The 13,061-nt window shown below is 38.8% G+C and overlaps 1 protein-coding gene across 17 annotated transcripts in view; it reads left to right on the top strand.

The window, feature by feature from the left end:
- The window catches only part of LIMCH1 (LIM and calponin homology domains 1), a 352,295-nt gene that overhangs the window by 302,411 nt on the left and 36,823 nt on the right, over positions 1–13,061 (top strand). For all 17 annotated transcript variants that reach the window (XM_037731824.1, XM_037731823.1, XM_017509857.2 and 14 more), the window contains 2 exons: positions 9,721–9,811; positions 11,617–11,780. In XM_037731824.1, the coding sequence (XP_037587752.1) occupies positions 9,721–9,811; positions 11,617–11,780 (255 nt within the window). The remainder of the gene's footprint in view (positions 1–9,720; positions 9,812–11,616; positions 11,781–13,061) is intronic.

Here is a 13,061-nt window from a genome sequence, read left to right as displayed (position 1 = left end):
ATCAGAAAGGCTCACACTGGTTTTACTAATCTAACCAAAACTGTCACTATCCTGATGCAGCCCAGCTTTCCGGGTGCGGGCTGGACTCTGTTCCACCTCATTTCTCCTCACCAGAGGCTGAGTTTCTGCTGTTCTAATTTATAGCGTTTGGGTTTGTATTATAGTGAAAAGAAGGGGAAGACTATCAAGATGTTTTCCCCTAGCCCCTAGAAAGGCTTGGTGTGAAAGGAAACATCTTCCAGCACCAACGGGGCTGAGTGTTAGGTGGCCCAGCTAGCTAAAACCCACCCACAAGGCTGGATATATCATTATTTTTCCCCTCTATGATTAGTCTTTTGAAGACTAAAATTACATTTTTTCAGAGGAGTTGAGAAGATATAACTTTCCCCCGCAAGTACCCAAGTACTCTATGAAAGAGACTCAAATGGGAATAGACCAAAATCATTTTTTCACCATGGTAACACGTTTCCTAGTCTCTAGGAGCAAAGTTTTGCGATCCAGGCTAATGCGGAGTCTCTCAGCCTGGACTTCAATTTTACTTTTTCATTTGCATACAGGTTACCACTGCTACAGATTTCTTGCAGATGATCATGACACAGAGTATGAGTTCTGCTAACAGTGTGAGAACTTAGCTGGTAGAGTAAACATTAACTTATGCTCTTAAAATTTAAATTAGAAACCTGCCAAATTAATTAGACATGGGGGTTGCATTGCTTTTCAGGGGCAGTTAATAGTTCTGTTCTTACTTCTCTTTTGCCATTTTTCATGATGAGCATTTTCTAAACTTCCTCCATAAAAAAAGATTTCACATTGATTACATATCCCCCAAAATATGTTGTTTTAAGAGAAGCCAAATTACCTGATCTGAAAGAAAGTATGCTGTTTCAAAAATTTATGCATGATCACATGGAGAAGGATGGCTTTCTGGACTTTCTTCCTAGAAACCAACCTGATCCTGGTCACCTAAGGATGCAGGTCTAAACTCAGAAAAGCCTGGGAGTCTTTTCCTTTTGTGTATTTCTTCCTAGGAGAAATTGCCTAGTTGAGAGTAATTTCTAGTTCAGTGAACCGTAATGTTTCTGAATAGGTAGTAGTATTTATGGATCCTGTCTATAGTACTTTAGGCTCTTAAATCAACTATGGCAAGGGATATTGCATTACTTTCTGTGTTGGGAAATCTCTATATATATCTCCCAGACTATAAGCAAAGTTGTTAGCTGTACTACATAGGACTGTGGCTCATTACTAAAACACTCAGCATACTCACATGCAGCTTAGGACACCACAAGTTTTCCATTCAGCGTGTGTTATCCCAAGAGTCATTTGAAAAGAATCACTCTCCAGTAAACCTACTCCTCATTTTCTTTCTTTCTGCATGATTCCAAAAAAAGCATTTCTTGACTGTGTTACAGCCAGTATACTCCTGTTAAAAGAGAAATGGAATTAATTGGTCATGGCAAAATATGGTGGCCAACTTAGAACGGGTGACTGCACTTCAGGGCCTCCCAGGGATTGATACCAGCTTGGACTTCATTTTCTGTTTCAAATTCACTTGCCTGATTCTGTGGGGCTGTCAAAAGATTAGTGTTCTTCTTTTTAAATAGTGTCTTTCTTCCAAAAACTGCATTCCCAACAGATACACTCTCTACAGAGGAGGAGCTTCACCCACTACTAAAATGTCACAATTCCTTTAGGGTGAGCTAGAACTGTTCAAAGGGCACAGCAGCAGCAGTAGGCAGGAGCATGAATTCAGGATGGGAGGCAGAACGACAGAGAAGGCAGCACAGGACCTGCTCAGGGAAGGGATGCATGCGGAGCCTCAGCATCTGTACCCGGGACAGGCACTACGGATGACGTCATGTCATTTCTTCAGTTTCCTTCTACCTCATCTTTCTGATTTGAAACTCTTAGGACTATCACTTTTTTACTTAGAACTGGATCTTAAATTAAGTTAGGAATTAAAAAAAAATACTTTGTCTGCACCTCCTCATGCCAGATAATTCCTAGTCATCTTCAGTTGAATTACCTTTATGGTAATAAGATTGTGTAAGGACCTACTCTATTACCTGTTTTTTGGAATGGAAGAATAAACTTATAAACTCGCTGGGGAAAAATTTTCATAAAGCTACCAGAAAAGTATGTAGAACAATTGAGAGTTAAATGCAGACTCCGACTTAGGTTCAACTTAACGATTTTCCAGCTCTATGATGGGGCAAAGGCAGTGTATGTTAAATAGCAACTGCACTTCAGATTTTGAATTTTGATCTTTTCCTGGGCTAGTAATATGCAGTAGGATACTCTCATGATGCTGGGCCTGGTTGTGAGTAAGCCCTAGCTCCCAGACAGCCACAAGATCACGAGGATAAACAACCAATACTCTATAGTGCACTGAATCTCCAGATGATTTTGCCCAACTGCGACTGTAAGTGTTCTGAGCATGTTGAAGGTAGGCTAGGCTAAACTATCATGTTTGGTAAGTTAGGTGTATTCAGTACATCTTTAACTTGATGATATTTTCAATTTACAACGGGTTTATTGGAATGTAACCTTATCATAAGTCGTGGAACGTCTGTACTAGCTGGTAGAGTAAGAAAACCAGAGGAATATAAGATTGCAAAGAACAGGCAAGATCCTCGTAGGTCCAGTTTAGTCTGGAAGGTTTTATCTCAGATGTAGATTTCGATACTTGGCAGTAAGTATGGGATTTGTGTTGAAGAGGAAGAGGGGGTATTCTACACACCAGGAAGAGCAGGATCAAAGGCATGGACGATGGTGAGGAGCCTACCAGAGGACCCCAAGGGGTATAAGAGGTGATCACAGTGCTGTATATTCCAGGCAGAGGGATCAGGTCCTCCTCTGGCCACCCCACCCCCTTACCCCCATTTATCCTTGAGACATTTCAGTGGTTTTGTTCATTTTGGCATCTCTGTTAAAGGCCCAGTGGAAACTTCACACTTCGTTTTTTCATTTAAAAATACTGGCTTCTGTAAGAAAATCTGTTATAGCACACAAGCAGACTCCTACAATATAAGACCGTAAAAGAATTTAGAAGGTTTTCTAATCTGAGGGCTAATATATCCTAAATTTAGTGGCCTACAGAAAGATATTTTAAGCTATGTCTCCCCCAAAACTATTCCAGTGTTTTCTTGATTCACTCTCAGTTATATTTGTATCTGAAGCTCTTCTTTCCTCAATGGTACCAAAATGATCCTTTTCAAAAATACCTAAAATACTTCATGCACTAGATCAAAGATCAGACTCCACCTGAACAAGTTAAACTGTCTGAGCCTCAATTTATATTTAAAAGGAAGTATAATAATAGTATATACATCAGATGGTTATTGTGAGAACATGTCTGCAGGGCACTTAGCATGCTGTCAGGGTGACTCATAGACCACAGGTGCCCTTCAGCCATCTTTAATATTGTCATACAACAAGTGGGAGTAAGGAAGTTGTAATATCCAATACATTTTTCAGAAACTCAAAAAGGCAATCAGTATGAAGTTTTTTTGGATTAAAGTTAGATGGTCAAAAATTAACATCTTGAACAGATGTGAATTTCACACAAATGAGATGAATTCCTTGTCAGCTTCTAACTCAGCTTGTTGGTTGTTCCAATTGTAATTCTCTAGAAAACATACAGATGTGGACAGCTTTTTCTAGAAGACAGTTGTCCTTGTAGACACTTACTTGATTCTTCCTGCAGCTCCTTTTTTTCCCCCTTTTGTAGAGAATGGGATCTCACTATATCACCCAAGCAGATCTCAAGCAATTCTCCAGGGCTCAAGTAATTCTTTTACCTCTGCCTCACAAAGCGCTGGGATTACAGGCATGAGCCACCATGCCTGGCCTTTCCTGCAGCTCTTTTGCCTCTTCTGTTGTTCCCTCCTTTCCAGTTCTGGCCCCTTCTATCACCTAAACTCTTACGACTCCCCGTGTCCCTCCCTTCCATGCCTGTTCATCGGATCTCTCTCACCAACTCATTTCAAAGGATGTGGCCCATGCTCTCCCTCCTAGCCAGCACCATGTCACCAGGTTTGTGGTAATTCTCCCTCATTGACCATGGGCCAAACTCACCTACCGGGTATCTAAACTACTTCATCTGCTTTTCTCAAACTAAGTCACAAGGTAGGTCTGTTTTCCCCATTTTAAAAAGCCCTAGGCCTTCCTCTTGAAAATTCAGTACTTATATTTTCCAATCCAGGAAAATTACAATCGGACCTTTCTTGAAACGTTGCATTTTGCAGTGAGAGCAGGGTGAAGGCATTTGAGTAGGTGCTGCTTTTCCTACAACTGAGACCAACTGCAAATTCCTTTTAGAAGGCAAATGTCAGTAAACATTTCTTTAGAAACTGGTTTTCTCCATCTAGAAGTAGTTGTAAAATTGCTAGATTTGATGATTTTTAAAAGTCATTAAAGGTATGTAGATACAGACACATTTACAGATTTCAAGAAAGCACACATCAGGGTAAATAAAAAACCTAGCCTATCCAGTTAGCTGGATCAAAACCTCATTATTTCTTTTATTTGAAAAGTTTAGTACACACACAAAAAAGTTTAAGACACGGAGAGCCTGATTCTCCATGTAGATTCTCTGTCTTTCAGTGGCAGTAGATATTTGGAGGCATAAAAGTGAAAAGAGAAACCCATGCACAGCATATGTGACACCTGGGTTGTGGTGCCAGAGCATAAATAGACTGATTTTCCAGGCTTGTGCCCAGATAAGTTATTCAAGACAAGAGCCAGGAAATTGCCCAGAGTCACAAAACCATTGCTCAGGAAAGGACCTTGGACATCACTTGTTCCAACACATGGAGGTTAAATGATCAGTCCAAGCTCCCCAACAACTCCATGCTAGAAACAGGCTCAGAACCCAGGCCCTGGGTCTCAGGAAGGGATGCCTGCCCTCCTGCTTCACATTTTTAGTTCATCTTTCAGTGTCGTTCTCTGGGCCAGTTCACTGCCAAGATTCTAGTTAAAATGAGCAGCCAGATGCCAGGTAGGCTTTGGGCTAGACCATGTCTCTCTCAAGCCAGGAAACTGCCACTCCCACCCAAGGCCCCAGGGCTGAGTCTGGCACCCAGGCGGTTTGGATCGCGTTCTCAGTTAAGGGGAAGCCAGCTCCTGGCTGAGTCCCATGCAACCTTTCTCTGCTCTCATTCATTCACGTCCAGGGATCTGTTTTTATTTACTTGTTTTCATTCTTGAAAAAGTGTTACCAGTTGGAGAAGGGAAGGGCTCTCCTCTGTGGAGCTGTAACCAAAGAAAAATACAGGTCAGAAAACAATTTTTCCAGCAAGGCAGGTTTGTTTGAAGCCAGCCTCTGAGTGTATCACTGCCAACTTTGAATTCATTTCCTTTGAAGTAATGATGTGAGTACAAAAGTAATAAGCCTCCAGGATGGAGTATCCAGACATGAGTTAATTAACCTGGCTTTGGGGATTTCCCTTGATTTCAGATAGCCTATATACATTGCAGAATACAGAAAACTGTGGAGAAAACATCAACTACCTATTTCTCAAAGACACCCTGAAATTAATGCAAGATTTTTAGAAAATGTGTATTCTTCTTTTTCTCAGTGTGTATGACGTGTTTTTAAATATTTCCTGTTACTCAAATTGCTTGCTTTTTCTCTTACTATATCTGAATATTTTGCTAGCAGTAGCCAGATTTTGATGACTAGTATACATTTAAACTCAGCTTGAGAGTATACATTCCATAAATGATACATAATATTTATTTACTTAACAAGGATTCTGCATCTGGCCTCTAATCCCTCAGAACCTGGACTGAACAGAAATCTCCAAGATAAGCTGATGGCTGGGCAGTTGGTTTCCAGGAGCCCTAGGAAGGGGAGAGAATCCAGGAGCGGTCTAATCTTTTGCAGAATAAATGAGTGGGAGGTAGAGGAAAGAAAGGGAATGGAAAAAGCAGTTTGAATCATTTCAGCAATAAACGAGACTCTCAGGTGATAGATTGCCTGTCATGGATCAAAACCTTTAAATACTGGAGGACAACTTGGAGCTGGTGTGACTCCAAGCCCAGATGATGGAGCCTTGAGGTCACCAGCACAGGCAGGGTTCCCACTTCCCCTGCCTACTAGCAGTATGACCCTGGGTAAGTCACTTAACCTCCTGGGCCTCAGTTTCTTCGTTTGTATAAAGGGAATCATATTGGTACCTACCTCCTAAGCTTGCTCTGAGAATTATGTGAGATGATTCTTATGAAGGGCCCAACAGCACTGGCAAATGCAGTAAATGTTGATTGTGATTTCTGCTGTTGCTACTATCATTTTACCACATCAAATGTCAGGATAACCTTTAAAGCATCCTTTTAAGGTAAGGTAAATTGGATTATCTGGAGTTTGGTGTTTGAGCGCTGAGCCATACAGAAATGCCCTGAGAAATGTGAGAATTCTTGAAAGTAGAAGTTCTCTGTTAGTCATGCCTAAGTGGTAAAACGTTGCTGGAATGTGGTGCGCTGGTACAATAAGCCTTAGTGAAGCAGTGCTCGAGCACCCTGTCCCTCTGCATCACACATTAGGTCTAAAGGGCTTCATGAATTATCTTCTTTCATTGATTCTAAGTGACTCACTTTTCACATTTTAACATCTGTAAATCAGGATCTGTCTTATAATCAATAGTGTGTCATATTTAACAGATGGTGTGTTTTCTTTCTTAGTAGTACCTAAAATGTTAAAAAATTGATGGTATTTTAGATTTAATAAAATATGTTCATTTCTTCAAACATTTTTGGTCTGGGGAGGCTTTGGCCCTGTTCTATAGTTATATATTTTGTTTATAGTGTTTGGAAACACCAGTGTTCTCAAGAGACTCATTCATCAATATTTAATTGCAAATTTGTTTCCCAGCCTTAGATAGTTTTCTATAACCTAATCCTTTTGTGGGGAAGGCGAAGCTAAAAATAAGTATTTATGCTAGTATTTTCCACATAGACATCATAAAACAAAAACACCATCATGTATTAATATTTCTACATGTGTCAGAAAGCACTTTAAATTATAAAACCCAACTTATTCTTTGCAATGCTAAACTGATTGATCTTCAAATCCTACTACCATGTTGGTGGTTCATACAGCAAACAATGTAAGCACACACATGTACCATAACCTAAATGTAATTAAAAGACCAGCTAACTATTTTCACTCATTAAGTCTCTTGCAGGGATTCAACTCAGACTTGTTGATATATTAAAATATTATAAAATCCATTAAATAATACCAAGGTGATGATGCATGTTTCCTGCCTAGGTTTTTTAAAGTGCATTTTAACTTAATATTATATTCTTCCAGAATTGATACATGAGTATTCATCATTAGAAAATGCCCATCTAGGGCCGGGCGCGGTGGCTCAAGCCTGTAATCCCAGCACTTTGGGAGGCCGAGGCGGGTGGATCACGAGGTCAAGAGATCGAGACCATCCTGGTCAATATGGTGAAACCCCGTCTCTACTAAAACTACAAAAAATTAGCTGGGCATGGTGGCGCGTGCCTGTAGTCCCAGCTACTCAGGAGGCTGAGGCAGGAGAATTGCCTGAACCCAGGAGGCGGAGGTTGCGGTGAGCCGAGATCGCGCCATTGCACTCCAGCCTGGGTAACAAGAGCGAAACTCCGTCTCCAAAAAAAAAAAAAAAAAAAGAAAATGCCCATCTAATTATGAGGATTTCAAAACTACCCCATCCTCCAAAGAAAAGTCACATTTTTGCCACTAAATGCTATTGTAAAACTTTTTAGAAACTTGAAAGTTTTGTTGTTTAAAATTTCTTTGTTTTTAATGAATTCGGTGATAGTTTCCACAATGCATTAACTTTAAAGACCTTTCACTTTGAGAGGCAAATTTTGATTTATGGGTAAAATATATATACTTATGAGAGATGAATAAATTCATGGTTCTTGAGAACCCATGGGGATACTTTATGAAACATTTAATAATACCTTTTCTGAAACCATTATCTTAAAACCTTTGTAAAATTTATGCAATATTTTATAGACACTTTAAAATTTAGCTTTTTACAAGAAACGTCTACCAAAAAATGCAATAGTCATTAACTTGCTCTCTTTAAGTCAAAATATAATCTAGCTAGTATTTAATTCAACATTTTATTTATTTTTACCAAGCAACCATTGTAATAGCAGGATAATTTTGGACTACGTTCTAGGGTCAATTGGCTCCAAATGCAAGACAATGTAAAACTGCATTGATTTTGTTTTTCAATTACAGAAGTAATACATAGTCATTGTAGAACATTTTGGAATATATAAAATATATGTAAAGAGAAGGAAAAGTCACCCAAAATTTAAGCACATTAAAAATAATCACAATTGACATTTTGTATTTTCTTACTATTTTTAATATATGTTAATATATGTATTAGCAGGTATATTTATGTGTATGTATAGGCATGTATATAATCTTATACATGTAAACATCAAACTGTATATGCAATTTACATTTCCTATCATTAGACAGTATTTTCACATATCATTAAGTATTCAACATCTTTTTTCATGATTATATTCTTTTTATGGACATGCAGTAATTCAATCATTCCCCAATTGTTGGATATTTAAGTTGTTCCAATTTTTTTTACTATTATAAATTCCATCAAGGATAAAACGGATACATTCAAGGTACTACTGAAAGAGAGGAACACAAGCATTGGAGTAATAACTTGAGGTACCACGGAGATGAACATGACAGTGATGTGGCAAATAGATAGTAAGGTCCGAATCACAGAGACCCCTTAGTGGGGAACAAGGAGTAAAGGCAAACCTGGAGTCCCAGCCGTAGAAACAGAAAGGAAGTGATGGATACGAAAACGGGTGTGTTGGGAACTTAATAGGACTTGGCAAATGATGAATATTCATGAGGTATGAGTCAGAGATCAAAGTTTATGTGATGGGAATAACTGGTGCCATAAACAGAAATTGTCAAATTTGGAGGAGAAGAACATTAACCCTAGAGGTGAAACCGAAGCTCTTGATGGACTCTCACACCTGGAGATGAAAATACGAGTCATACACAGAGAATGTAATGGTGAATCCGTGGGAATAATTGATGTATCTGAAGATCGTTCAGCACACAGTGAAGGAAAACAGGGTCCAGTTGAAATCTTTAAGAATGATCCATATTTTGATGAAAAGGAGTAAGAACCAGTGAGAGAAGAGTAGGCTGAGAGTGGGGAGGAGAGGGAAAAGGAAAGAATGAATTAGAACTCTAGTAATGGAGATTCATTGGGAGTCCAGGAAGGATGAGAACTTCAGACTAAAATCCACAGCGCTAAGGGCCACAGGCAACTATGCCTAAGATAGGCCGCTGAGAAGCTAATTGTAACCTTTACAGAACCACAGAATGACTTCACTGGTGGTATGACCCTAAGCCAATTTGAAAGGCGTTCAGGAACAAGTGGGTGGTAGCCATGATTTTGAACTTTTGGTGATGAAAGAAAGGAAAATGTGGGATGTATGTCCAAGGTGGTCAAAGGAGGTTTGGGGAGATAATGACCCAAATGGATGTCCTGTTTCCGGTATAACATCTCCCTCCAAACAATCCAGGCTCTCACCTTGAAGCTGCCTAGGAAGCAGAAGAGGGAATTTCTATGGGCAAACCACCTTGTTGGCCTAAAAATTACTGTTAAAAAAATCATTTTTAGAACCTTTAAAGGAATAATTTATTCAAGGGGGGGAAAATCTCTTTTTCAGGCAACCACTGAGAAAACGGAACCGAATAGTCAAGAGGATGAGAATGATGGTGGAAAACCAAGAAAAGGGAATATAGAACTTGCCACATCAGGTTTGTTTCATAAGAGACTAGCTTTAAGGTAAATCATGGTAACTCTGAAGACGCAGTGGAAATAGTCAAGAATTTTTCCTACTGAGCCACAGAAACGTAGGAATTAGACTCTAGGAGTGGTGTGGTTGTGCTGCCACCTAGAGGCTTCCTCGGGAAATTCTGACCATACGGTTAATGTTGCTATGAAAATAAGAGCCCATCCTTTTTTTTTTTTTAAAGGTACCCAATTTTATTTTGTTTCTTAAATATTTATCTATATAATCATAAAGAATATTGTTTCTTCCATATAAATCATGCTAAAATTGACAATAAAATTTTGACACAGTAACAGCAATAGATAAATGAGAGATAAAAAATATAAAAATAGATGCTGAAATGATAAAGCTCATGAATAGTTAAAAAAAATAAAATAATGCTATGAATCTGGACAGTGAGTATAAATATGCTATATTCATTGCTTTAGGAAGGAGGCCCGTGTTCCCTAAAGTCTGGTTCTTCAATATTTTTTGCAGCCTTATCAATATATTTAACACATTTCTTCTTTTGAGGAACATTAAAACCTCTCACCCTCAGCAGGAGAATCTCTTGAACCCAGGAGGCAGAGGTTACAGTGAGCAGAGACTGTGCCATTGCACTCCAGCCTGGGCAACAGAGCAAGACTCCGTCTCAAAAACAACACCAGCAACAACAAAAAAACTCTCACCCTCTTCCAGTACCAAATAATTATTTTTATAAGTTCTTTCTCCAGTGTTAATTACCAAATTATTTTTAAGTGACATTTTAAAATAAATTAAATGTCACTTAATAATAGCATGTACTTTTTCAAACTAGATTGTGCCTTCATGTTTTGATATGCCCCCTTAGGTAGTGACTTTCCCACCCCTTCTAAAGTGAACCTAATTCTTCTTTATGTATCAGAGAACACTTTATTTTCATTGCATTATATACATATACCCCACACTCCATAACAGATTCCAATTAAGAAAATCCAATGTTAAAAAAGGAGCACTGAAATACAAAAAAGGAATCATCAGGTTGCTGCTCATTCACTGGGAATGTAGAGGCCAGGTGCAGTGGCTCACGCCTATAATCCCAGCTCTTTGGGAGGCTGAGGTGGGTGGATCACGAGGTCAGGAAATTGAGACCATCCTGGCCAACATGGTGAAACCCTGTCTCTACTAAAATATAAAAATTAGCTGGGCGTGGTGGCACGAGCCTGTAGTCCCAGCTACTCGGGAGGCTCAGGCAGGAGAATGGCTTGAACCCAGGAGGTGGAGGTTGCAGTGAGCCGAGATTACACCACTGCACTCTGGCCTGGCACCTAGCAACAGAGCAAGACTTGGCCTCAAAAAAAAAAAAAAAAAAAAAAGAAAAAAAAAAAAAAAAAAAAAAAAAACAAAAAAAAAAAAAAAAAAAAAAAAGGAAAGAAAGAAAAAGAAAAGAAAATCACCTGTAGATGTTCTCTTATCCAGCCCATCTGCCATGATCATGATATATTTGTGTCAGCATTCTGTTTCATGTAGTATTATTCAGATGTAAACCCTGACCCTTAGTAAAAACTTCAGTTCTTCATAGTGCTGTGATGGGATATATTTTTTGTTGCCTGTTATTCTCTAATAATGAAAGAGCTTTGGGAATTCCAGCGTCTTAGGTTCTCTTATACCTCTCAGCACACTGTCATCCAACTTACATTGCCAGGACGGGATATGGATTGAAGGTACTTCATGGCATTGTAGAATAAATGGTCCTATAGTTAATCGATTTTCTTTTTCTTCTCTATGTTTCTGGATGTAACTCCATTGCAGAACCACAGCATTTTACAACAACTGTGACTCGATGCAGCCCTACTGTGGCCTTTGTGGAATTTCCCTCCAGCTCCCAGCTGAAGAGTGATGTGCCAGAAGAAAAAGACGAGAAGAAACAAGAAAATGAAATGAGTGGAAAGGTGGAGTTGGTGCTGTCACAAAAGGTGAGGAAAGTGGTTTAAACCCACAAGTTAACACGGACCCATATTGCAGCTAGCTGCTACTGTGGCAGTTGTGAATAATGAAAATGTATTTTCTCTCCTCATCTTTTCCCGTCTTTAATCTGTAGGTTTTCATGTTTGTTTGTTTGTTTTGTGAGATGGAGTTTTGCTTTTGTTGCCCAGGCTGGAGTGCAGTGGTGTGATCCCAGCTCACTGTAACTTCCAACTCCCGGGTTCAAGTGATTCTCCTGCCTCAGCCTTCCAAGTAGCTGGGACTACAGGCATTTGCCACCATGCCCAGCTAATTTTTGTATTTTTAGTAGAGACAGAGTTTCACCATGTTTGCCAGGCTGGCCTTGGACTCCTGACCTCAGGTGATCCACCTGCCTCGGCCTCCCAGAGTGCTAGGATTACACACATGAGCCACAGTGCCTGGCCCTAATCCATAGTTTTTCTAAATATAAATATGCTGCTTGTTCATTGTAAAATGTTGAGTGTATATATATATTTATATATATATATATATATATATATAGAGAGAGAGAGAGAGAGAGAGAGAGAGATACCCAGTTTATAGAAAGTGATACACATATTAATATGTAATAAATGTATCAAGTAATAAACATATTTTTAAAATGTATAAATAAACAGAAATAGAGTCAGAGAAGGCATAAAAATCACTGAAACATACATCTCTATTAGTAACATTTGGTAAATGTTCTTTCAACATCTTTTAAAACTTACTTTAAATCATTGATTTTTTAATTCTGAGGAGTTGCTACAAAGAAAAGTGTAATATCATAAAAGTTCTAAAGCCTTACAGTTTGGTTTTAGTTTGCTGTGTGTGTTTGCTTATTTGCTTTTTAACCTATCAGCTTACTAGCTGGTCTCTTTCCAGTACTTTCCAGTATTTGTTAGCAATGATACTTCTGATGCCCCTGGATTTGGATAACAAGAAACCTAGAAAATTATTATTCTGATGTAATAGGTTTTAAAGTCTTGTTTTTATTAAGTTTTCTTCCTTGTTTAGAGCCTCATCTCATTCACATTAGTTTGATTTGTTTTCAGGTACAAAGTCTAAAAATATTCATCAGTTACATCAGTAAATCTCAACCTTGATTATCCTTGAGAATTTAAAAAATATCTACTAGCTGGGTGTGGTAGCTCACAATTGTAATCCCAGTACTTTGGAGGCCAGGGCAGGAGGATCACTTGAGCCTAGGAGTTCAAGACCAGCCTGGGAAACCTAGAAAGTGTTTGTCTCAATAATAATAATAATAATAA

Source organism: Cebus imitator, unplaced genomic scaffold, assembly GCF_001604975.1.
Source record: "Cebus imitator isolate Cc_AM_T3 unplaced genomic scaffold, Cebus_imitator-1.0 Scaffold425, whole genome shotgun sequence".
NCBI classification, from domain to species: domain Eukaryota; kingdom Metazoa; phylum Chordata; class Mammalia; order Primates; family Cebidae; genus Cebus; species Cebus imitator.
This window is presented reverse-complemented; position numbering and strand designations above follow the sequence as displayed.